Raw genomic sequence first — 24857 nt, forward strand, 5'->3', positions numbered from 1 at the left:
ATCTTGCAAAATGTTTCTCCATGACAGTTGCATCATTTTATATTCTGATCAGCAATGCTTAAGAACGCCTGTTTTTCCTACTATTTCATCAACAGCCTGTTGCCTAATGTTTGGAATTTTCCTAGCTCGATATGAAGTTGTATTTCAAAGTGTCTTTCACTTGAATTGCTTTTATCCTTGTATTTTGAGTGAGACAGAGTATCTTTTCATACATAAGACTAATTTCTACTTCCTTTTATTGGGACTCTCCTCATTTTGCTTGTGCATTTTCTTTAATATTGACTTTTCCTTTGGTGTTTTAGAAGTTCTCCCTTCCCGCAATATTTAGTTTATGAAAACTTTTTCAAGCATATAGTGAAGTTAAATGTTTACAGTAAGTCTAATTTACCCACCTAACACTGAGGTCCTACTATTAACATGTTACTATAGTTTATCACGTGTCTACCCAAGGGGTTCATCTCTCTCCCCATTCAGGAATTCACCTTGGAATTTTTGTTTAGATGTATTCCAAAGGAAGTTACTGTTACTACTGCACTTCCTCCTGAGAGTTAAATTTTTTTCCCAGTTTGTCTTTCTGTTTTCCATTTCATTTGTTGGTTCTCTATTTTTTGTCAAACATAATTCCTTGTTTTGGTTGGTTAAAAGTGGTCAGTTTCCCCCTAAATCCTACTGGATTTAAGAGGATACAGTTGAAAAAAATTTTTCCCACTCACAGGCTATGGAAGAATCCATCCACCGTTTCTTTTAGTTTCTATGCAAACTTCACAATTCTCTAATAAAAAAAAAATATCAAGCCCGGTGTTTATCTCTTTGAACACTGACAGTATAGTTGATTTACAGTCTGCATTTGGTAAGTACAGTATTTGACAAATTTATTGTGTGGCTCTATCTCTGGGTATTGTTTCTGCATATACTTATTTTTTTTTCTTTTTTGCCCACATTTTATTATTATTGTCATATTATCTTTTTATGATACAGTTCCACAGACCCTGGGATCTCCGCTACCTCCTCTCCTAATCCCGCCACTTTGCCACTTAGTTCTCCCACATTATTAAAACAGCATAGTTTTAATAAGAATACACAGTCACAAGTCCATCACTGCGCGCATGGACAATGGCAGAGAGTCCAGCATCCTATTGTCAAGACACATCTAACAGTTTCACTGGAGCCCATCCTCAATCCAGAAGTAGAGATGCACACTGCACCGTATCCTCACATCTAGACATGTCAGTCTCCACTACACAGTCAATATAAATTCCCCCAAGTGAAAAGCCTCAAAACAAAACCAACAACAGGAAGAAAAACAGAAATTTGCAATGCCATGAAGTTAAACAACAAGTCACTGGATATGATAGTCTCCATTACACAGTTACTATACATCCCCTTAAATGAAAAGCCGCAAAACAAAATCAACAACAGGAAGAAAAAATAGAAACTTACAATGCCATAAAGTTAAATAACATGCTACTGAATGACTAATGTGTTGCTGAAGAAATGAAAAAGGAAATCAAAAACCTTCTTGAAGAAAATGATGCTACTTTACCTATGAGTTATTAAATAATTTAATGAGAAAAAAACTGTTTTGAAGAAATGAAACTAAACTCATTTTTTTAAAGATTTATTTTTAGTATTTTTATTGGAAAGGCAGATATACAGAGAGGAGAGACAGAGAGGAAGATCCTCCGTGCGATGATTCACTCCCCAAGTGACCCACAACGGCCGATGCTATGCCGATCTGACGCCAGGATCCAGGAACTTCTTCTAGGTATCCCACAGGGGTGCAGGGTCCCAAGGCTTTGGGCCATCCTCAACTGCTTTCCCAGGCCACAAGCAGGGAGCTGGAAGGGAAGCGGGGCTGCCGGGATTAGAACCGCCGCCCATATGGGATCCCGGGCGTGCAAGGGGAGGACCTTAACCACTGCGCCACCGCGCCGGGCCCCAAGAAATGAAACTAAAAACAAAAACACCAAAACCCATGATTATAGTTTCACAGTGATCCTTGTTGGTGGGATGTTATCTCCTGTAGGCAACACATAGATGGGTTTTGTGTTTTTTAAAATTTATTTTTATTGGAAAGGCAGATACACAGATAGGCGAGACAGAGAGGAAGATCTTCAGTCCAATGGTTCACTCCCCAAGCTGCCCCAATGGCTGGAGCACAGCCAGTCCCAAGCCAGCAGCCAGGAGCCTCCTCTAGGCGGGTGCAGGGTCCCAATGCCTTGGACCATCCTCGACTGCATTCCAGGGCCACAAGCAGGGAGCTGAATGGGAAGCAGGGCTGCCTGGATTAGAACCTGCGCCCCTAAAGGATTCTGGCAGGTTCAAGGCAAGGGCTTTAGCCGCTAGGCTATCATGCTGGGCCCAGGTTTCATGTTTTTAATCCAGTCAACTAATTTATGACATTTGATTGATGAGTTTAAGCTATTTACCTTCGGGGTTAATATAAATAGGTAGTAATTTGGTCCTGTCATTTAGCAATGGGTTGTTCGTTGATTTAGTGTTCTGTTGTTATTTTACTGGGATGTTCACCTTCGCCTTTGGTTTTGGTGGGTGCTATTCCTCTTCTCTGTTAAGAGAGCATCTTTAAGAATTGTTTGTAGGGCAGGTTTGGAAGAGGCATATTCTTTTAACTTTCTTTATTGTGGAAGAATTTTATTTCATTTTCAAAGACAAAAGAAAGCTTTGCTGGGTACATTATGCTGGGCTGACAACTTTTTGGTTTTAGAATCTGGGATATGTTGCTCCATTCTCTTCTTGTCTGTAGAGTTTCCTGTGAATTTAGTTAGCATTTCTTTATATGTCAATTGCCCAGCTGAGCCATGACCAAGGTGATCTTCATCTTCAACAACCACAAAAAGCTATGGTTCCTCAAGTTTCATCAGTCCCACAGTGATGATATACAAACAACAGCAAATCCTCAGGGAGACCTTCCGTTTGGCATTTAAGGAGAGATGAGAATGTTTATAATTTTTGTGAAGGAATATTATTAATTGGAGGATCTGATAATAAATTGATTTATACATTATGCAATGCTGTCTTTTGTCTTCTCTATATAAGTTCTTCTATCAGCGAATTTGGCATTTTAGATGTATTTCAAGTGTTCATGGAAGCATGAGACAAATGCTTTGAAAATGTGAACTGGACATCATTTCCCACATAGGCAAATTTCACAATATCCTTGGAGAAATGGTGATGGGTGGAATGGTATTAGAGACCAATACCATTGTTATATAAATTCATGCATCAAACAAACTAGAGGAATGTAGGCTAGCTTAGCAGGATTCTCAGCCAGAGCCGTATCAGTGGTCAAGTATATGAATCTTTCTGAGATCTCAAGAAATATTAATATTAGTTACCTCGATATAAAAGTGCCAAATCTCTCCTTGTCTTTTTTAAAAAGGAAAATACCACTCCCAGGTAAAATCCAGAGGGGAAAACTATCTAAATTTGCCATGCAATTGTTTACTAAAAATATAGGAAGAGAATTTTGAGTATCACTCTTGGATTTAAGTCAAAGTACTGCTTAGAATTGGTGCAAAAGCAGATAGAAGTTCTTTGTTCCTTTTGTTGTTCAGTGATTATAAAGAAATTGAGTAAATGCAGTGTGATTTTTCTGTTTTTTTAATTAATATATTTTTATTGGAAAGGCAAATATACAAAGAGAAGCAGAGACGGAGAGGAAGAGTTTCCATCTGCTGCTTCCTTCCCCAAATGGCTGCAATGATCAGAGTTGAGCGGAGCTGATCCAAAGCCAAGAGGCAGGAGCTTCCTCTGGGTCTCCCATGCAGATGCAGGGTCCCAAGGCTTTGGGCTGTTCTCAAGTGCTTTCCCAGGCCACAAGCAGGGAGCTGGATGGGAAGTAGAGCAGCCGGGACATGCAAGGTGAGGAGTTAGCCACTGAACCATTGCGCCATGCCCCTTCTTTTTCTTCTTCTTTTCCCTTCCTTCTTTTCTTCTTTCCTTCCTTCCTTCCTTCCTTCCTTCCTTCCTTCCTTCCTTCCTTCCTTCCTTCCTTCCTTCCTTCCTTCCTCCCTTCCTTCCTTCCTTAATATTAGATAAGACAGAATTACAGGGAAGGAGAGACACACAGAAAGATCTTCTTTCTGTATTTGTATTCTTATTGTATCTGCGGTTGTTTTTCCCAGCCCTGTTTTGTACACTCCCTCTATGATCCACACAATATGTGTCAATTATCTGTTTACTATATAAGTGAATCTGTTTCTGAGCCCTACAATTTACTCCATTGATCAGCTTGTCCGTCTTTGTCCTTGCTTATTGTGCTGTTCTGATTGCTGTGTTTTTACAAGTCTTTATATCACAAGTGTCTTACTTATTCTTGGCTCTGTGTTCCTGTTTTCTTTCATATAATGGAAGACTCAACTTGCCAAGTTCCACAAGAATTCTTTTGAGGTTATTATTGTTTTGCTAAATCTCAAATCCCATTCTTTTCCCTTATTTCTCAGCTAATTTCCCTTGGTATAAATTACTTCCATAATTTTAAAAAGATTTATTTGCTATTTGAAAACCAGTCTTCCAGAAGACGAGACAGAGACCTTTCATCCACTGGTTCACTCAGATCCACACAATGACCACGGTTGTGCTAGGCTGAAGCCTGATTCCAGGAGCTTCTATCTGGTTTCCCACATCAATAGTGGTGGCAAAAGCACTTGGACCATCTTCCATTGCTTTTCCCAGGACATTTGTATGAAGCTAGGTCCAAATGGGACTGCTGGAACTCAACCCACCACTAATAAACAATATTGGCATTGCAGGCTGAGGTTTAACCTGGAAAGTCATGAAGCTGGCCTCATGCCCAGCATATTTTTAATTGCTTGTGACATAGAAGTATATAACTAGAGTGGCTATACACTGATGCATATGAACAAAGGAGAGGATTGAGATTTTTGTGACATTGTCATCTTATAATGAAATATATTTCTCTTTTTGGGAAATTCATTCATTTCTATTGGAATGGCAAATTTACAGAGACAGAGAGAAAGATCTTCCATCAGCTGCGTCATTTCCCAAGTGGCTGCAGGGCTGGAGCTGAGCTGATCCGAAGCCAGGAGCCAGTAGCCTCTTCTGGGTCTCCCACATGGGTGCAGGGTCCCAAGGCTTTGGGCCGTCCTCAACTGCTTTCCCAGGCCACAGGCAGGGAGCTGGATGGGAAGTGGAGCAGCTGGGACATGAACTTTTGCCCACATGGGATTCTGGTGCTTGCAAGGGAAGGATTAGCCAATTGAGCCATTGCACTGGGTCCTGAATATGATATTTCTCCACATATTTTGGTAGCTTTTAAGTGTTTGTCAGAAAGATTCAGATTTTGCATTTTAATCTTTCTTTTTCCTAATGCAAATTGAACCTTTTACAACTTTATGAATGATTTCTGAATGGATATTGTGATGCAGTGAGTTAAACCTCTGCTGTGGAGGCTTACTTCCTGCATCAGAGTACCTGCTTTAAGGTCCAACTACTCCATGCTTGTGATTCAGCCTTCTGATAGTGCACCTGCAAGGTAGCGTATAATGCCTAACGCACATAGGTCCCTACTACTCACAGCTCCCGGTTTTTACCTTGCCTAGCCTGGGTTGTTGTGGGCATTTGAGAAATGAACCAGTGAATGAAAGATTTTTCTCTGCTGTACTGACTCTCAAAGGAAATGAATACATCTTTCCTTAAAAAAAAAAAATAGGTTTTATTTATTGCTTGTTAGGTTGTGAAAAAATGCCATTTGATTTGAGTTTAAAATCAGACTTCTTGCAAAATTCACCTTGTATTTCTTTTAACTAGTCTGCAGAGTCTTTTGGGGTTTCTATACAACCAGTCATCTGCAATGAAATGACAGTTTTTTCCCTTATTTTCTGGGAAACTGGATTGGAAAAAGAGTAGCTTGGCCTCCAATTGGCACACTGACATGGGATGTGGCTGTCCCAAGGGGCACTACAGCCCTCACCCTAGTCACTAGCTCATTTTAATTGTGATAAATAAAACAATTTTAGTTTCATAAAATGAGGAACTAGGAGACTGTGTGTAAAAATGAAATGGTATTTTCCTCTAAAGTTTGGAAGGTCTTTGCCATGAAGAGATGAATCATTTTTGTGTGAGGATTTTCAACTTGTGTTTCCTTTTTTTCTTCTAGATAGTTATAGAACAGATCATGGTTTCTATTTTATTATTTTTTTTCTTGACTGCTTTTAGGACATTGCTGAAAGATATTGAATTTCATAGGAATTTTCAAGCTAATGGATTGTTAATTTCCTTTCTCATCCATATGATTATTTCTTTCTGTCCTTCCCCCCCCCATTTTGTTAGAAACTTGCATACTTTGTTTATTCGACAAATTTTAGATTTGTGTTTTACTCTTTGGTTCTTTATTTGCTAAGATTCATTTCTTCTTTTTAAAAAGATTTATTTTATTTTAATAACAAAGTCAGATATACAGAGAGGAGGAGAGACAGAAAGATCTTCCATCAGCTGATTCACTCCCCAAGTGGCCATGACAGCTGGAGCCCATCCAAAGCCAGGATCCAGGAACTTCTTCCAGGTCTCCCACACGGGCGCAGGGTCCCAAGGCTTTGGGTAGTCCTTGACTGCTTTTCCAGGCCACAAGCAGGGAGCTGGATGGGAAGCAGGGCTGCTAGGAATAGAACCAGTGCCCATATGGAATGCCGGCATGTGTGAGGCAAGGACTTGAGCCGCTAGGCTACCGCACTGAGCCCCGATTCATTTCTTTTTCATTTTTACTATTTATTCAAGAGTCAGAGAGCCAGGAATACAGAGTGCTCTTATCCCCTCTGTGCAAAGCTGGGAGGTAGGAACTCCTGTGTGGTTTGCAGGAGCTCAGTTACCTGAGTTATCACTGCTTCTACCTCCATCTCCACTAGCCCCAGGCTCTAGCACCCAGGTGAGACACTCCAGACAAGCTCCTGCCTCCTGGCTTCAGATCTGCTCAGCTCTGGCCTTTGTAGCCATTTGAGGAGTGAATTGGTGGATTTATAATCTGTCTGTCTGTCTGTCTCTTTCTCTCTCTATAACTCTTTCAAAGGAAAGAATAATTCTTAAAAAAAAATACACCTTTAGGCTTAAAAATGCTTTCCTTTATATTTTGTTATTTGACTTAAAGCATAAATGCCCTTCCATTTGCAATCAGGGACATACTATTCTGAATATTTGGCTAACTCTTGCTGCTGAAAGGCAAAAGAATTAAAAATGATAAAGAATTGCGTACTTTATTCTTGGTGTGGTGTCACTTTAAGAGAGAAGAACTTCTCTAGGTTTGGTTGCCAGAAGTCTTCTTCAGGACTTCTCATCCCCAGGGCCAGAAACCTGTTGGAAAAAAAAAATCCCAGGTACTTTATTTTTCTTGGGTTTTTGCTGTAGCAATTCTGTTCAAAAGTCTGTACTGTGATGTGAGCAAAAGTGACCACATTATAAAATGTTATGTGAATGCCACAGCTGTTTAATCACATTTATTTAATTATTAGCTTCAAGTCAGATGTCAAATGAGCTAGCATGGAAGATAGAAAGTGTAACTGTTGCCAACATGACGAATGGAAACTTTCACTGGTGTTATTAATCAGAACCATTTTTGTATGAGGATTGTCATGTCTCAACCAGTTGTTTGCAGACAAAGCCCTATGTCAACACTGCAGATGGCATACCTGGTTTGGCGAACCCCTTCTATCAGAATCACCTGTAGTATTTGCTAGGATTCAGATTTCTCAAGAAACTTCCCCAAGTCCCCACCCCCATTTTATGAGCCTCTGTTACTTTCAGGCCTTCTTCCAAACTCTTTGGCCTAGCGTTGGTGGTGCGTGGCGAGCAGAGCTGCCTTCCAAAATCTCTGGTTTCATCCTATGTCTCAATTCATCTCACATCCTTCTACCCGCATTTCCGGCTAAGGGAATCCACATTTTCAATGTAATTCTGTAAGTTACTATAATCAGTTTCTTTAAAGCAAGCCATTATTCATTCTTCAGAAGTGGCCACTAGGTGACAGCCAGAACTCCAAGGCCAAGGCACAGATGGTTACCTACTAATTAGTAAAACATTCCTACTACATTTTATTTTCACAACTTTATCTACCACATAATGGGAGAAATACATCAAAAGAGAAAAAATATAAGGATCTAAGACAAAAAGTTTCAAACATTAAATCCCCTTACGACTGCAGGCTCTACAAGCCTCATAAGCAATGAAGCAATAATCAAAAGTATATCTCTGTGATGTTAATAGAATCATCCTATATTTCCTCTAGTTAAAAGATTATGAAAGCGGCTAAAGCAGCTACATTTTCTATGCTCTAAAGAGTTGCAAGGAAAGGCTAACCTTTAAGGTCACAGCAACTATATTTTTGCCATAGCAGTTTCAGCTCATACTCCCATCACTTCCATTAGTTTGTAAAATTCTTGTTAAGCCGTTTCCCAGAAGGCATGCTATATGTCTGGGCCCGATTTCAGAGCAATGGGTAGGCACACAATAAGGTGTCCAGAAATGGCATGGGTTTAATTGTAGGTTTGATTGTACTCCTGTGCGAAGTTAAAGGCCCACTCACTAAGACATTATCAATAACATTAACTCTTAAGCTCACAGTAGTTGCCAAAGCCATCTCACAGGGGCAAACAATGCCTCAATAGATTACAGAATTCTTAGTGGGGTGCTTGAGTGTCCATGCAAACAGGGGGTGAGACTGCGTCAAGGTGGTCAGAGAGAAATCCGCCAGGCCCTGCCAAACAGCTGGAAAGCTCCCCAGGCCCTGCTAAGCAGGGAGCTGTTCTCTTCACACCTTCGTGTCATCCATACCTACTGCACGGACCCCAGCATTCCAACATACTGTAAAATGCAGTAGCACTTCAGTAGCTATGCTGGATGGTGGATATTATTATCTACATGCGTGTTAAAAAAAAAAAAGCAATGTAGCCATGCCTTCATTACATTTGGAAAGTTTCCTAGAACCAGAGTTGTGGTGCAGTGTGATAAGCTGCTGTTTGGGACACCTGCTTCTCACTATCTCGGGTAAAGTCATGCCTCTGCTTCTGATTCAGCTTCCTGTTAATGCATTCTTGGAGGCAGTAGAGGATGACTCCAAGTATATGAATCGCAGCCTTCCACATGGGAGACCTGGATGGAATTCCTTGATCCTGGCTTCAGCCTGGTCCTGGACATGCCATTGCAGGCATTTGAGGAGTGAATTAGCTGACAGAAGTGTTTACCCTCTTCCTCCATCGCTCCCTTTCAAAAAAAAAAATCACATCTTTGGAAAAAATAATTAAGAACAGTCTTAGAATATAAATGGACAAAAAAAAAAAAACACCAAATGGTCCCTGTGTGGATGTTCTGAACTGTGGCTGAGAATGAACATGGACATGGAAAACAATCACAGGGGGGAGAAATCCACAGGTCTCTACCAGTAGAGAACTCTGATGTGGCCTTGCTGATGCAACAGTGCGATGAAAATGGGGATTCCTGTGAATGAGGAACTTTGATGACTATTTTATCAGTTCTATTAAAATAGACTATACTTTCAAAGCTATACATTGAAGGCATTTTTCCATCAAGAAAGTAAGGGGAGACTTGAAGGGAGAGCATGTAAAGTGGAAAGTCAGATATATGGACAATTATGGAAGAGGAATTTTGCTTCCTTCAAGCATTTGCCACTTCTAGTTGCTAAAAGTTTCATAATCTTGGCTTTGGTTAAGGAAAGAAAACAAGACCCAATCCATTCTAAGTTGAAAATGAGCCAGAGTCAAGACTGAGGCTGAGAATGGAGCCAACAGTAGTAAAAGATTTGGGCCAGGCTAGAACTAAGGACAAGGCTGGTCTTGTAGAGCTGAGAGGCAGTTCTGCACTTTGTTTTATGCCGCATGTGGTGTAAGTCTGGAAATTCTGGAAGGTTGAGCCCACATAGCCTGGGAGCCAGTTCTGTCAGCTCTTCAGAGAAGTGCATCACAAAGCCTTTGTTAAAACTCAGCCTGGGATAATTTTCTATCATCTGCTGCAGCTAGCAACAAATGACCCTGAACTATTTTTTTTTTTCCATTTTACAGTTCCAAGTACATCTAGTCACATACGTAGGAGGGAGCAGAGATGAGAATTTGACGGGAAAGCCTGGAAGGCCTTAGAACATAATGGCAAACATGGCTTCAGGTTCAGCGTGGCATTTCAGTCTCTTTACTTCACTGAATCTCTGGGTGACTCTGGCCAAGCAGCTGCATTTGCTGAGCTTCAGCTGCCTCATCTGTAAAGGAGGGCGAGGACAGAAACTGCCTCACTGAGTTGTCAGGCAAGGCAAGTGGAGCCATTTTGGTGAAGCACCTGGGGTGTGAAGTCACTGCCCCATGCTGTGCCCTCCCTCCCCTCTTCCCTCTACCTTCTCTCCAGTCTATCTTGTTATTACCAATAACAAGCCAGGTAACTTGTACATCTTCTTTAACAGTTCTTGAAGAAAGGATTGTAATATTCTAGGACAAAGAGCTCTAGGATCCTTTACAGGTAACACAGAGGTTACCTTATAGGTATATAGGGACCGGCATGATGGCTCAATTGGCCAATCCTCCCCCTTCAAGCGCTGCCGTCCAATACAGGAACCAGTTGGTGTACAGGCTGCTCCACTTCCCATCCAGCTCCCTGCTTGTGGCCCGGGAAAGCAGTCGAGGATGGCCCAAAGCCTTGGGACCCTGCACCCATGTGGGAAACCGGGAAGAAGCTCCTGGCTTCAGATTAGCTCAGCTCCAGCCCTGCAGCCACTTGGGAAGTGAAGCATCTAACAGAAGATCTTTCATTCTGTCTCTCTATGTAAATTTGCCTTTCCAACAAAAATAAATAAATCATTAAACAATTATATCTTTAGTGTAAGTGTTCTTAAACATTTACAGGTTTTCAACCCTAATATGAACATCCAAAGTCTCAAAACTCCCAACTCAGAAATGCTTCTGAAATCCCTAGTATTTCAGATAAATGATATTTTACTGGTAGTAAATTCGTGAAGCCTAAAACATGTCATTTCAAAAATTACCTTTTCTTTCCAGCCACACAGACTGGTTTTACAAAAGCTGCTTACATTTTTTCCATATGTGGAAAAGAGCAAATGATACATAAGCCCCGTTAAGGAATCTTAACAATTATTCACAGTCTCCGATGGAAGAGATGAAGCAGAACCTGGCAGAGGAATGTAATAATGGATATTTACTTGGCTATCTTAGGCACAATGTCTTTTCTAAAAATCCGTATCATTTGAATACTGTCTATTTCTTTACATCTGTGAAAGCAATTTCAAATCTATGGAAGGCTGATTCTGATCTTTTTGACTTTGCCTCATTAGCTCAAAGGGTTATTTTCTGGTTCTAGCAAGAGAAATAGCCAGCAGATACAGCAAGCTAATAGGCAAGAGTTGAGCTGGATGACTCAACCCAGTTGGATGACCCAAAGCAAACAGCATCACAACTTCGCAGCTATTCAGGGACTGACTGTGGGATTTCACGTGTTTGTTCTAAACTTCAAATGATGGCATGATGAGCATTCTGAAAGTTGAGAGAGTGAATTAACCAGAGCACAAGCCAGAGTAGGATTTCTATTTGATTCAGAGTGTAACTTCCTGTGAACAGAAGCCTGCTTTTGATTTTCCTATGATGATCATGACTAGAGGTCAATTTGTGTTGTTACACAAATGGAAATGGTTTTCTAGGAATATCTCTCTGAATAGTATTACTCCTTTCTGCACCTGTTATTATCTATCAGAACAATATCAATAAAGAGGTACTGTTGCCAGCCAGCTTTTATTGAGGAGTTATTATGTATCTAGCCCATCTATATACGTCATGCGTAATTAGTTCTTAGAAAAATGTGTGGAGCTGTCATTCTAAGTGAGAAGAGTTTAGGTGACTTGCTGAAGGTCACAGAACTTCTAAGGGGGTGGAGTTAAACTTGACTTCAGATCTACATTATGTATATTGCTCCAAGCTCACTATTCCATCTGTAGATAGAATCACAGCTGAAATATAATGATGGTTTAGGACTATGAGATGGTGGTACCCTGACATGCAATAAAAACATGGAAAATGGGATTTTACTACTTCGACATTTAACTAGGAAAAATTGCAGGCTAATGAAATGTAAATAACTGTATATATTTCTCAACTAATTAGCTTTTTTATCCATATATTGATACATTTTATTTTCTATGCATAATAGTAACAGTTTCATCTGTGTTAACAGTTTCTCAAGACATAAAATTTGGAAGAAAATGACATAGAGTGCAATGCAAACATCTTGTACGTCCACAAAATTTTAACAAACACTTCCATTTCTATGGTACAAACACCTGTCAGAATGTAGAACCTTACTGTTATCCCAGATTGTTTAAAATGAGATTCCTTTTGCTTCTTCATACATACAATGGGAAACCTGCTCACATGTGCATGTATGTGCTGACCATCGTACTGTCACCTAGTACTGTCACCACCTCATCTACCGAGTGGAGGTTTCAAGCCTGATTGGCTGCACGAAGATTGGGTGGTTACTGAAACTCTCTGAGTTGAGTGTTTCTCACATGTGAAGTGAGGGTTGTGATGCCACAGCAGCTGTCTTTACATTGGCATATGCCCTGCAGCTATGTTTTCATCTGACTTTCAAATCAGAATCATTTGATCCAAACAGACTGCTTGATTTATGAATATGAACACCCACATTTATGAAATAATGCCAATTCCTGAAGTAAGAAGGGGCACTCGCATTGGACCCCTGGTCTCATTGCTTAGAGAGTTGTTGCACCAGCAGCAACACTTGTAAATTTGTGAAAATGGACTTTATCTTTCTTTAACAAATAAATTTTTAATCCACTACACTTTCCTCCCTTACCCTTTAGTTTTTGATAAATGATACAAATGAGCCAGTTGTCAGAGGAGAAATAGTTCTGCCTTCAAAAGAAAAAAAAACATAAAAAAGAATTGCTAGTTACCAACAGGAAAAGTACATTTTAACAATTGTGTGACAAGAAACCATTCCTGTATACATTGCATACCCCTTGGCTGGGGTTCAGTACTTAGTCTGCATAGATGGGTGATTATAACTCTATTGCATTAAAAGATTTCCAGTTGCAAAATAAGAGTAAGAATGGAAACATCCAACAGTTTTTGTTTAATAAGTGTAATCGTAATGTATATTGTCCACATTATGTTATTGATTGTATCTGCATAATTGCAATAACTCAATCTAGATTTTTTTTAATACTTGGAGATTTTATGCTCACAAGGATATAAAAAGAATCTGATTTCTATTTATGGGAACATCTTTGCTGCAGAGAAATTTGATATGGTGATCAACAGAACAGTGTAAAAGGACAGAATTGTGTGGGGAGAATATAATAGCCATTTGAGTCCACAGAGAAAAAAAAAAAAGGAATGTGGTAAAGTTTTTGAGGTTTAAAGAAGAGTTTACACTTCATTTTGATTTGAGTATTTATGGTGAGTACCAAATTCAGTATCTTTAAAAGAGTTATATATAACAGTTTTATATAAAAAATCAGCATTGTAGTATGCTAGAAATCAAACTTGACAAAGAAGAAAGACAATACAAAAAAAAAAACACGACTTTTTCCAACTATTTAAGCATGATTAAAAATTTTAGATATCAACCTAAAATCCTGTGAGGGGCACATAATTTCTAAACAACAACAAAAAAAGAGTTTATATTTTAAAAGCAGAGCAAATGTAGAGAGAGTTGAACAAGAGAGAATGAGAGCTTCCATCTACTGGTTTACTCCCCAAATGCCTGCAAGAACGGAGGCTTGGCCAGGCTGAAGCCAGGAGTTCAGAACCCCATCAGGGTTTTCCATGTGGGAGGCAGAAATGTTAAGTCCTTGAGCCATCATCTTCTGGCTCCCAGGGTACCCATAAGGTGGAAGCTAGATTGGAACCAGAGGCAGGATTTGATCCCAGGCACTATAACATGGAATGTGGGCATCCCAGAGAGGATGGTTTGGTCCACTGTTCCAGAATGTCTGCATCTTCAGGGGTCATTGTGAACTTTAGGAATATGATGGGCAAGGCATGCCATCTCAAGTAAAGCAGCCATTACCTGAGGGACTGAGTTCTAATACTATGCCTCTTTGGTTTTTGGTATTTGGTCCAGGGCATTTTTTTTCCTGTGCTTTTCTCTTATTGTCTTGTCAGGAATACAGATGACTATAAAAATAGTTGAGTGTAAGAAGTCAGGTGAGGGCCCGGCGCGGTGGCGCAAGTGGTTAAGTCCTCGCCTTGCACGCCCGGGATCCCATATGGGCGCCGGTTCTAATCCCGGCAGCCCCGCTTCCCTTCCAGCTCCCTGCCTGTGGCCCGGGAAGGCAGTTGAGGACAGCCCAAAGCTTTGGGAACCTGCACCCGTGTGGGAGACCCGGAAGAGGCTCCTGGCTTCGGATCGGCATAGCATCGGCCGTTGTGGGTCACTTGGGGAGTGAATCATCGGACGGAAGATCTTGCTCTCTGTCTCTCCTCCTCTCTATATATCCGCCTTTCCAATAAAAAAATAATAAAAATAAATCTAAAAAAAAAGAAGTCAGGTGAGAATGATTGCATATAATATAAATAATGCAAATGACAATTTTTCTACTGATGCAAATATGAGTATAGGCTCTTTAAGTCAAAGACTACAGCAGGTGTTAAAAAATGCTTACTGAATGAGTAAGTGAATGCTACGGAAGTTTGGTCAGAAGCTACATACTCACTCACTGGGCATCTTCTCTTAGTATATGCATTTCTCAACTCACGGTGTGGTTAAAGCCCATTTTGGACATTTTCTCAGAAATTAACTTTAAAGATAGAAACAGCGGGAAACAAAATTGTCCCTTGGCATGTGGCTACTCACTCATTTTCAGAGGTGGTTCATTTACTTGACTATAATAGCCTGTGTTATAGTGTAATAATTATGTGTTCTAGAACTAGCCAGGCTAGGCTCTAGTTCAAGGAATATCATTTAATTAGTTGTGTGTCCTTGAGCAAATCATTTAACTTCTCTTTCCCATCTTCACACAGGTATAAGGACAACCTGGATCTTGTTAGGGTTGTTTTGAAGATTAGTGAGGTAGGTTAAGGATTGTGTGGTGGGCAGAATAATGCATCCCTCGAGGGAAAAAGGACAATTCCACAAGATGCCAATGTCCTGATTTCTGGAACGTGGGAATATGCGGTCTTATATGGCAAAAGGAATTTGCAGACATGATTAAGGATCACGAGACGGGAAGACAATCTTGCGGACCCAATGTAATTATAAAGGTAAGTATGGGGGGGGGGAGCTGGACAATCAAAGCCAGAGTGATGGCAGTGTGAGAAACACTTGACTGTTAGCTTTAGATGGAAGAAGGGGGCCATGAGCCAAAAGATGTGAGCAACTTCTATAAGCTGGAAAAAAAAAAAAAAAAAACCCACCAAAAATTCTCCAAAACAAAGAAGAGAATTGGGCTCTTTGTTTCTCAGAGAATGTCCAAAAGGGAACACAGCTCATCTGACATCTTTTTTAAAAAAAGTATTTATTTTTATTGGAAAGGCAGATCAGATTTACAGAGAGAAGGAGAGACAGAAAGAGCTTCTACCTGCTGGTTCACTCCCCAAGTGACAGCAACGGCTAAAGCTGAGCTGATCAGAAGCTAGGAACCAGGAGCCTCTTCCGGGTCTCCCATGTGGGTGCAGGGTTCCAAGGCTTTGGGCCATCCTCCACTGCTTTCCCAGGTAATAAGCAGGGAGCTGGATGGCAAGTGGAGGATCTGGGACACGAACTGGAACCCATATGGGATAGCGCTGTGTGCAAGGCAAGGATTTAGCCACTGAGCCATGTGCTGGGCCCTCACCTGATGTCGTCATCTGGGTCCATTGAAACCCCTATTTCATTTCACACTCTGATAACTATAAAATACTTTTTTCTTGTTTTAAGCCGCCAACATGGTGGTAATCTGCAGCAACGGAACACTAACCCAGGTGACTATGTACAACACTTTTACTTCCGGCTTTCTTTGGTTTCCTTCACAGCACAATAGAATGCAAACGCTTCTAAATGCATCTTTGTTGGCTATGTAACAGTATTTTCCCAATTTTGCCAGCCTCTAGCTACTCTGAATCTCAAGTTTGAAAAGTAGCCCCCGTTTTCCTACAATGGATGGTGGCAAGAGGCATCATAGACAAACTGCACGAGAATTCATCCTCTTTTTACATTTTCCACTCACATATGGAAACTCAGACGCTCTAATCATCAGCCTATTCTATGATTTGGGTCACAAATCATGATCTGAGATCCTATTCAGGAACAAGTTAATTCCTGATTCCTACCTAGCTTTGTTTGGAAAGAGGTTTGAGCCTACAGATTCCGGAGTAGGAGCCAGTCTTTCAGGTCCAAGAGCCAGGGGCATTAGATAACTTAAATGAGAGAAAGGGCAAAGGAAAGAAAAGAAATTGCTGGGTTAGAGGAAGGCTGGAAACAGAAGAAAGAAACAGAATACAGTCTAGCCACATAACAGGAAGTGAGAGATAGCTTCCTATCCTGGATTTCTCCTGGGCTCCGGCTCCCTTTTGGGCAGCTTTCCAAGCCGCCACCAGCACGGGGCACCTGCCTGCCTCTCAGCGATAGACTCTGCTTAGCGAGCTGGCGGCCGACTGGGAATGTTGCATTGGGAGAGCGACCGCGCAGGCTGGTGTGGTAGGCAGAGCGCAGGGAGGAGTCATTGGGCGTTCACACCAGAAAAGACTACATCTCCCAGGCCGCCACGCTTTCCAGCTGGAGTCCTAGGGCGCTGACTGCTCCCCAGTTTCCGTAGGGAAGCGCCGGGCTACAGCTGCTATTGTGTGTCGCTCGGTGTGGCTCTCCTCTTCCCGCTCTGGTGTCTGGGGGGCGGGGGGTGGGGGTGGGGGGAGAAGCTACGTTTCCTTGCCATCCCAGCTTAACCCTTCCGGAGCCTAACCGGACAGCAGGCCCGGGTCTCCGGGATTAGGAAGACCTCTCCGCAGTCGGCGGGCCCTGGTAACGCAACCCCAAGGATATAAAGGTAGACAATTACAGCAGGAGCCCCAAGCTTCGGGCTCAGGAGTCGGGTTTGGCGGGGACGCGGCAGAGGCGCTGGCTTTAAGAAGGGGGAGGGGACAGTGTAATCCCGGTCGCCCGCCGGAGTTCGGCAAAGGAAATCTCCAGCTAGCTCCGGCGCTTGGAGCGAGGAAGAGAGGCGGCTCCCAGTCCCAGCACTCACCCCCCGCCTACTCCCTGGGCGGGCCGAAGTGTCACGTTTGCAGCTGCCCAGGAAGGATCCGGACGGACGGTCTGTGGAAGCGAGCTGGGGCTGTGGTTTCTCGCTGCCTAACCCGGAGGCGACGCCTAGGGGGCATGCCGCTTGCTAGGCGTCACTCCGCCGGGCTCCGACTGCCTTAGCTCGCTGTGTCACCTGAAGCAGCCTTACGGTCGGTCGCCGGTTCCTTGAACACACCCGTCAGAGCTCCTCTTGGAGACCCATTGAAACAGGTACCTGTCTCCTAAAGGGAGGGAGGCTAGGACTTCCCTTTAAGTGGGTCTGGGGGTTCACCCACCACGTCTATCCCGACTATTATGTCACTGATGCTCCGGGTCTTTGTGTCTTTCCTCTCTCCTCCTAACTCCCTGTCAGAAGTATGGGGCATCCTCCGCTGGAGTTCAGCGACTGCTACTTGGACAGCCCCGATTTCCGCGAGAGGCTCAAGTGTTACGAGCAGGAGCTGGAGAGGACCAATAAATTCATCAAAGACGTGATCAAAGACGGCAATGCGCTTATCAGCGCTATGAGAAGTAAGTGGACGGCTTTGAAGCCACTGTTTTTCTGAGCCAGTTGCCTCTGGCCTTTTACCCTTTCTGCACCGAGGGAGGATTCGGGGTGACTCCCATCTCTGGTGTCTGAGGCAGTTGGGTCTTTGACTTTGCAGGAGCAGGATTGGTAGAACTGGAAACTGCTAGGTGCCACTAGAACTTTGAGTTTTTGCTTGGGATTCTTGATGTGTAGCTGTGCTGGGAACCCTCTTGCTCTGCTATTACTTGGACTTGGCAGATGGTCGTTCACCCAGAAAGACAGTCTGTACTGTGAGACATATTGGACACCCTCCGATGGGGCAAGGTGACATCCACGTTCCAGCACTTCCTAGAGAATTGGGAATTTAGGCCAGCAGCTTGAATAATGGTTTTGTTCTAGCCGCCAGTTGCTACAGATTATTGTGCAGGCAGGGAAAAAATTCCCCATGGTAAGTTCTTTTCTAAAGAAAGCACCTTTGCTCTAGTGATTTTTTTTTTCTTCTTTAATATAGTGAGCTGTGGTTTGGATCAAGGTCAGTCGAACTCAGGGGTATTGGATGTCTGGCTGTATCTCTGAATTCTGCTGAAGCGTGGAACAAAGACTTGCTTACTCCTTGGCAGGAAGAGCCACATACTGAGGGAGTACAGCCACAGTTGGCACATGCTGTGCTAATCTTACCTAGATTGCTTTTTCTGGTGGTCACTGCTCACTTAGCTGGAGGATTCTCCCTGACCCTCCCCGCCCCTTCACCTGGTGTGTGGAGGTTTTAATTCTGCTGCTTGGCAAGAAGCTTGGAGTAAAAGAATAATAAACATCCCCTATCAGAGGGAAAGCAAGCCAACCCTTTGTGTCAAAGTGTATAACCAGAAGAATGGAGGGTTAATGATTGGGTGGGGTGATAATTAATTTTTTTCTCTCCTCAGCTGTAAGAGGATGGTGAAAAATAAAGTTCGAGTCACTGGCTCGTGTGTCATGTCTTACAGTTCTGAGTGGATCTATTGCCCAAAGGCTGAGTGTGGGTACTGTGTGGGGAACTTCAGAAGGCTGTTGCAGCCAGCCCAAAGCAAGGAGGAAAGCCTTAGATGCCGCAGTGCTGGCTGCTGTTTCTTGTGTAGTGCTTCTTCCCCTTCAAGCCTATATATGCCTCGCACATGTTGTCTGTTCATCTTGGGTCTGCCTAGACAAGCTGTCTGTGTTTTCATGGGTCATTTGATTGGGTTTGAATATGTAATGGTTTGGCATGTGGTGGCCACCCCAAGAGAATTCCTGGTAGCACCTTGCCTAGGGGGCACTGGAAATGCCTTTTACTGGAGACTGATTAGCTCAGGCTTTGGAGTGTGTCTCCACTCAATAGAGGTCACTGAGGGGTTAAGAATAGGCATCTCTTGGCACAAAAATAGAGAGCTAAGGGTTCTCTGAAAGGAAAAGGGGCAGGGGGATGTTCCTGCTTGTTGTTGCTGACTTATGACTTCAAGCTGCTTGGTGCAGCAAATGAAGTTTAGTATAAGCTCTGGGAAGGGAGTGCCTGCTTCAAATGCATGGAGAGCCTGAAATGTTTGTGCTAGATTTGTAAGAAATATCATTTGGAGATAGGTAAATATTTTCTAAGCTAGGGATAAGTAGTGCTTTTTATTTCTTTTGCTTTTGCTTTGTAAAATTTGAAAGGCAAAGTTTTATACACATAGACATACACTGCAAAGGGGAGATGGAGAGAGAGAGAAAGAGAGAGAGAGAAATATCTTTCATCTGCTGGCTCACTCCACAAATGTCTACAATGGTTGAGTCTGGGCCTGAACAGAACCAGGATCCAGGAGCCTTTTCCCAATCTCCTACATGTGGGCAGGGGCTCAGGCGTATGGGGTTGTTGCTTTCCCAGGCACTTTTGCGAGGAGCTGGATTTAAGTCTAGCAGTCAGGTCTTGAACCTGCGCCCATATGGGATGCAACTGCTGTGGGCAGCATCTTAACTCACTACACCAAAATGCTGGCCCCTCTTCCTTTTTTTTTTTTTTTTTTGTAAGACTAAAAATATTAAGAGTCAGCAATTAAGCAGGCCCAAACTTTACCACATGGGCAAAGATCCAAGAGATGTTCTGGGCCAAGGGGGCTGTTCGTGGGGTGGTTTTCTGAGTACACAGACAAAGCCCAAAATAGGACAGGTAGGAAATTGAACTCAGCAGCTAACCCGCACTGCATTTCTTTCCTCTTAAATTGCATGCATTCGAAAAACCTAAGTAGCTAGGGGTGAAGGCGGGATGTTTCCCACTGTCTTGACCACAGTAATGTTTATACTCCCACTCTACTTCCTCACACTGAGCCAGCTGGGCCACTTGCTGGGAGGCAGGAGGGTGGAAGCCAAACAAAGGTGTGTACTTGCTTTGTGCAGATGGAAAGAGTCAGAACTAGAAGCCCTGGGTTTCCTGCTTAGCTTTCCCATCTTGGAATCCAGCACAAATTACATCATCTGTGAAATGGGGGTAATCATATGCCCACCTCCCAGGGTGGTTGGAGGCCCTAAGAAATTGGTGGATTATGAAAGTGCTTTGTTAAATAAATGGGCATGGCTAATCAATGTAAGTTGTTGACGATATTCGCGTACCTTTGGGTTATTGGTATATCTGTTTGTGAATGTATGAATTTGTAGAAGGTTGTAGAAGGCAAATACATAAATAGATGATAGAAGCAGAGAATTCTTTTTTTTTTTTGACTGTGTTCTTCTGCAAAAATGTTGTGCCCTACATTGGCATGTCTCAGAATTGAGTTTTGTATTCATGCATCTGGATCATGAAATTTGGAACCTGGCAGTGAAAGGCAGGAAGAATGATTAGGACCATTTTATTTAACTAATTAATGTGACTGGCGAATCGGAGAGGTAGTATTTCTAGGAACCACTAAGATTTGGTACACCAAAATTGCAAAAATCAGCCAAAAATTGAGTCCACAGTGGAACTCCATTTTACATTTTAGCCTGCTTGAATCTGATTTTTTAAAAAAATAGTTAATTAATTTAAACATATGTATGTTTTTTGTTTTTTTTTTTTGAGAGAGGGAGAGAGAGTGCTTCCATTGCCTGTTCATTCCCCAAATGGCCCCAGCGAACTTGAATTAGCTCTCTGATTCGGTGCCAGGGAATGCTAGCATTCCAAGTGGCAGCTCAACCTCCTGCCAGTGCCTGATTCTTTTCTAAAAAAGTTATTGAACATTCTAGTCCTTTAATTTTTCTAATTTATTTCTTTGGGTGACAGAGAAACAGGGAGAGACAACACCAAGCGGTGAGAGAGAGGTTGCATCCACTTTGTTACTCCCCCAATGCTTGCAATGTCCTAAGTTAAAATAAGGAGCCAGGGACTCAGCCCAGGTCTCTCATGTTGGTGAGTGGGACCCAATTCATTTACAGCTGTGTCCTGGGAAGTCCCTTAGCAAGACACTGGCATTAGGAGCTGGAGTAGGGGAAAGGAACCCAGTCACTTCGTAGTTGGGATATGCTAGTCCTCACCGCTGTGCCAAGTGCCTGCTGTCTTGTGTCTGATTTTGTACAGAGCTCTAGATAAGGTTTTCATCACAGCTGTGTGTGATGATTAACTGTTGAAAAATGTAGGTCCTGCTTGAATATTTCAGGTTACTTAAGCTTGCTTATGGGTCATTGATATGAATGATATTGCACGTGTCTATCTTAGGAAAACAGTTTCTCTCCCCCATCTGTTAAACAAAATATATTCATAATTTTCAGAGTGCAAGATGACTTAAACCTAATGCAAAATAAAAGTACCATCACTCTGAAAGGTGGCTGATTTTTTTTTTGTTGTTGTTGTTGGCATTGGCAGTTTTGTTTTAGTCCCTGATGCTGTTTGAGTGTTTGCTGAACACTGAGGCCAGGCATCATTCAGAACAAGTGACGTGGCCCCTGGTTTTATTCCCAGGCAACATGAGACTCCTAATAAGCTTTATGTGAACATATAGTGTTCATTCAATAAATACTTGTGTACCTACTGTGTGCAGACCACTGTTCAAATGGCAGAATGGCAGACAGACATATAATGTGTTATGGATATTACCCCGAAGAAGTTCTTTGGCTAGTAAAAGAAATGAAACCCAGGTAGAAATTATTGTCATGGAAATTAATAAAAGATCAAAGCCAATATTGTGGAATAGGTGAGTGCCATCATATGTGACATTAGAGGGAGAGTCAAACTAATGGAGGAAGTAACATTAGAGTTGGCCAGAATTATTAACACTTATTACTGGCTTAGCTGTTCCCATGTGCCAGGCATTACATTGGGTAGCAGTTTCATGAGATAAGAATGATTATTTCTAGCTTATGAAAGAGAAAACTGAAGTTGAGAGGAGTGAACATTCTTCAGCTAATAAGGAGAGGGTCTGGATCGGCATTTAAACTTAATTCCGAAGGCGATGCTTATTTTACTGTAAAATCCACATTGACAACACGGCATTTATGTAGTACGCATGATGCATATAAAATGGAGAGAATCTTTTCTCAAATGGCCATATCTGCCAGAGCTGAGCTAGTGCAAAGGAAGGAGCCAGGAGCTTCTAACAGGTACAGGTTTTCTATGTGGGTATAGGAGTCCAAGGATTTGGACCATCCTTTGGTGCCTTTCCAGGGAGGAAGCTGGATTAGAAGTAGAGCAGTTGAGATTTGAACTGTTGCTCATAGGTGGTGATGCTACAGGTGGCGGCTTTACCCACTAAACCACCATGCTGGGCCTTGGAACATTCTTCTGAGAATGATGTGTATGGTATAAGACATCTCAAACAAATATTTAGGATTTCTTAGCAATTATTTTGAAGCTTTACGTTTTGTTTGATATAGGTCAGAAGGCCGTCAACCTTGTCTATCATGACTCATATAGTCAATTTTTAGACTTCAAGATCCATACAGTCTGTGGTAGCTACTCAACTCTGTCATTTTTGTAAGAAGGAGCGACTGAGTTTCAATACAACTTTTATTGACATTGAATTATGAACATCACATATTTTTCATATATGATGAAAAAGTATTCTTTGAATTTTTTAACCATGTAAAAATATTTTTTAAAAAATGTCTTAGCTTGGCTGGCATAGAAAGTATCTAAAAACAGATAGGTTCTGGAACTCTGGGGGAGTGAGTTATCCTGAAAGGCTGGAATGCAATTCTGTTGGTTTTTCTTTTTCCCTTGGTGTACTATTAGTTGTACTATTAGTTGTTCCTACTTTGGCCTCAGGGATGGCAGGCTCAAACACTGGAAGAGGCAAAATAGAAAACAGAAAAGCTTAAAGTTGTGAAGGTGGGTTAGTAGAGCTAGAGTTTTGTGAATTAAAATATAACAGCCCTTTCTTCATTAAAAAAAAATAAAAACAAACCTAAATTGTGCCACCTGTGTTGGCATTGTGATGTAGCGAGTAACACTGCTGCCTACGGTGCTGGCAGCTCCACTTCTGATCCAACTGCCTGTGATTGGCCTGGGGAAAGCAGCAGAACATGGCACAAGTGTCTCTGCCACCCATGAGGGACCTGAATGAAGCTCTTGTCTCCTGACTTTGGCCTTCCCATCTGTAGCCATTGCCGCTTCCTGGGGAGTGAACCGGTGGATGGGAGACCCCTCTCTCTCTGTAGCTTCAATTTGCAAAATAGACAAACAGATTAAGAAAGTTGCAGTCAATAAATAACAACATTTTCTTGGACTGGATGGATTTAATCAGCTTGAAATCCCTGGGCTTGATGATTCAGGTCTATTGATCTTCGAAACTTAGAGTAATGAATTAAGAAAAATGGAACACAAGAGACTTCAGGTAGCAATTTCTGGGAAAGCATCACTGGATTCTGTAACAAATGGCCTTTTAGTGTGGCCATTTGTAAGATACCGTTTGTTAGGAATGGTGGATGGTGCTCAGTTGGAGTAGGGAATATTTTAATTTGACATGCCATTAAGAAAAAATGGGCCTGGTGCAGTAGCCTAGCAGCTAAAGTCCTTGCCTTGCAATGTGCTGGAATCCCATGTGGTCACCGGTTAGTGTCCCAGCCACCCCACTTCCCACCCAGCTCCAAAGCCTTGGGACAGCCCAAAGCCTTGGGACAATGCAGCTCTGTGGGAGACCCGGAAGAAGCTCCTGGCTTCGGATAAGCTCAGCTCCAGCCATTGTGGCCGCTTGGGGAATGAAACAACGGATGGAAGATCTTCCTCTCTGTCATTCCTCTCTGTATATCTGACTTTGCAAGAAAAATAGATAAATCTTTAAAAAAAAAAAAAAAACAAACTTTTTTTTTCCAATTAGATTTAAGAGTGATGAAGGAAAATTACGTTTCAGCTTTATTTTTTTATACCCCCCCCCCTTTTTTTTTAAAAAAAAAAAGCATGGCCAAAACCTTTTGTTTAATCTGGCATCTGTTTCTCTAATCAGCTACTACTGAGATTTCCTGAAAGCTCATGAAGATCTGGAAATATGCACAATTTTCCTGGGGAGTATCCTGGAAATCTAGAGCGAATTTTTCTTTTTTCTCGTGTGGTCCCTTGTGACGCTTCACCAGGCTCGGGCAATGTCAAGGCCGTACAGTTTAATTCCAGAAGATCTATTCGGCACCCACTCTGTGGCAGGCACTGTCCTGGAGGTTGGGGTAACAGTGATGAATAAGGCTGCCCTCGTGGAACATGTGCCAACGAGCGGCTTCAGTAATTTCTTAGGAAGTATAAAGAGGAAGTTTAAGGCACAGTCTATATTCTGGATATTAGGAAATAGAGATTTGTTGGGGGAGGGGCTGAGGGCGCTCCCTAAGGAAGACACAGCTGTCTGTTGGAAAGCAGACTGCGCGAAGGAGGGAGACTTCCTAAGGTACAGAGACCTGTTTTACTACCTTGTTAGTTTTAATGGTCTTGCTAATGAGGACCATTCAAGTAGAATGGGCAGTTTCTCTGAAACAGATAGGATGTAGCATATCTCATAGGGCCTTTGGGGAAACTTAAAACATCTGTGTGTTTTTTTTTTAAGAGATATTTATTTGAAAACTAGAGTAACAGAGAGAGGACACACACATAGAGAGAGAGAGAGAGAGGAGAGGGAAGAGAGAGAGA

At 42.2% G+C, this 24857-nt stretch overlaps 1 protein-coding gene and 1 pseudogene across 1 annotated transcript in view; both read left to right on the forward strand.

The window, feature by feature from the left end:
* The first annotated feature begins 2819 nt into the window (after positions 1 to 2819).
* On the forward strand, positions 2820 to 17403 carry LOC121171686 (annotated as a pseudogene).
* Positions 16974 to 24857, forward strand: part of OPHN1 (oligophrenin 1) — a 296207-nt gene continuing 288323 nt past the window's right edge. The window contains exons 1-2 of the mRNA XM_041000958.1: positions 16974 to 17493; positions 17636 to 17793. Coding sequence (XP_040856892.1) covers positions 17640 to 17793 — 154 coding nt within the window. The 5' untranslated portion in view covers positions 16974 to 17493; positions 17636 to 17639. The remainder of the gene's footprint in view (positions 17494 to 17635; positions 17794 to 24857) is intronic.

This window comes from Ochotona curzoniae, unplaced genomic scaffold (genome assembly GCF_017591425.1).
Source record: "Ochotona curzoniae isolate NIBS_2020 unplaced genomic scaffold, NIBS_Ocur_1.0 contig_1274, whole genome shotgun sequence".
In the NCBI taxonomy this organism is placed as follows: Eukaryota; Metazoa; Chordata; class Mammalia; order Lagomorpha; family Ochotonidae; genus Ochotona; species Ochotona curzoniae.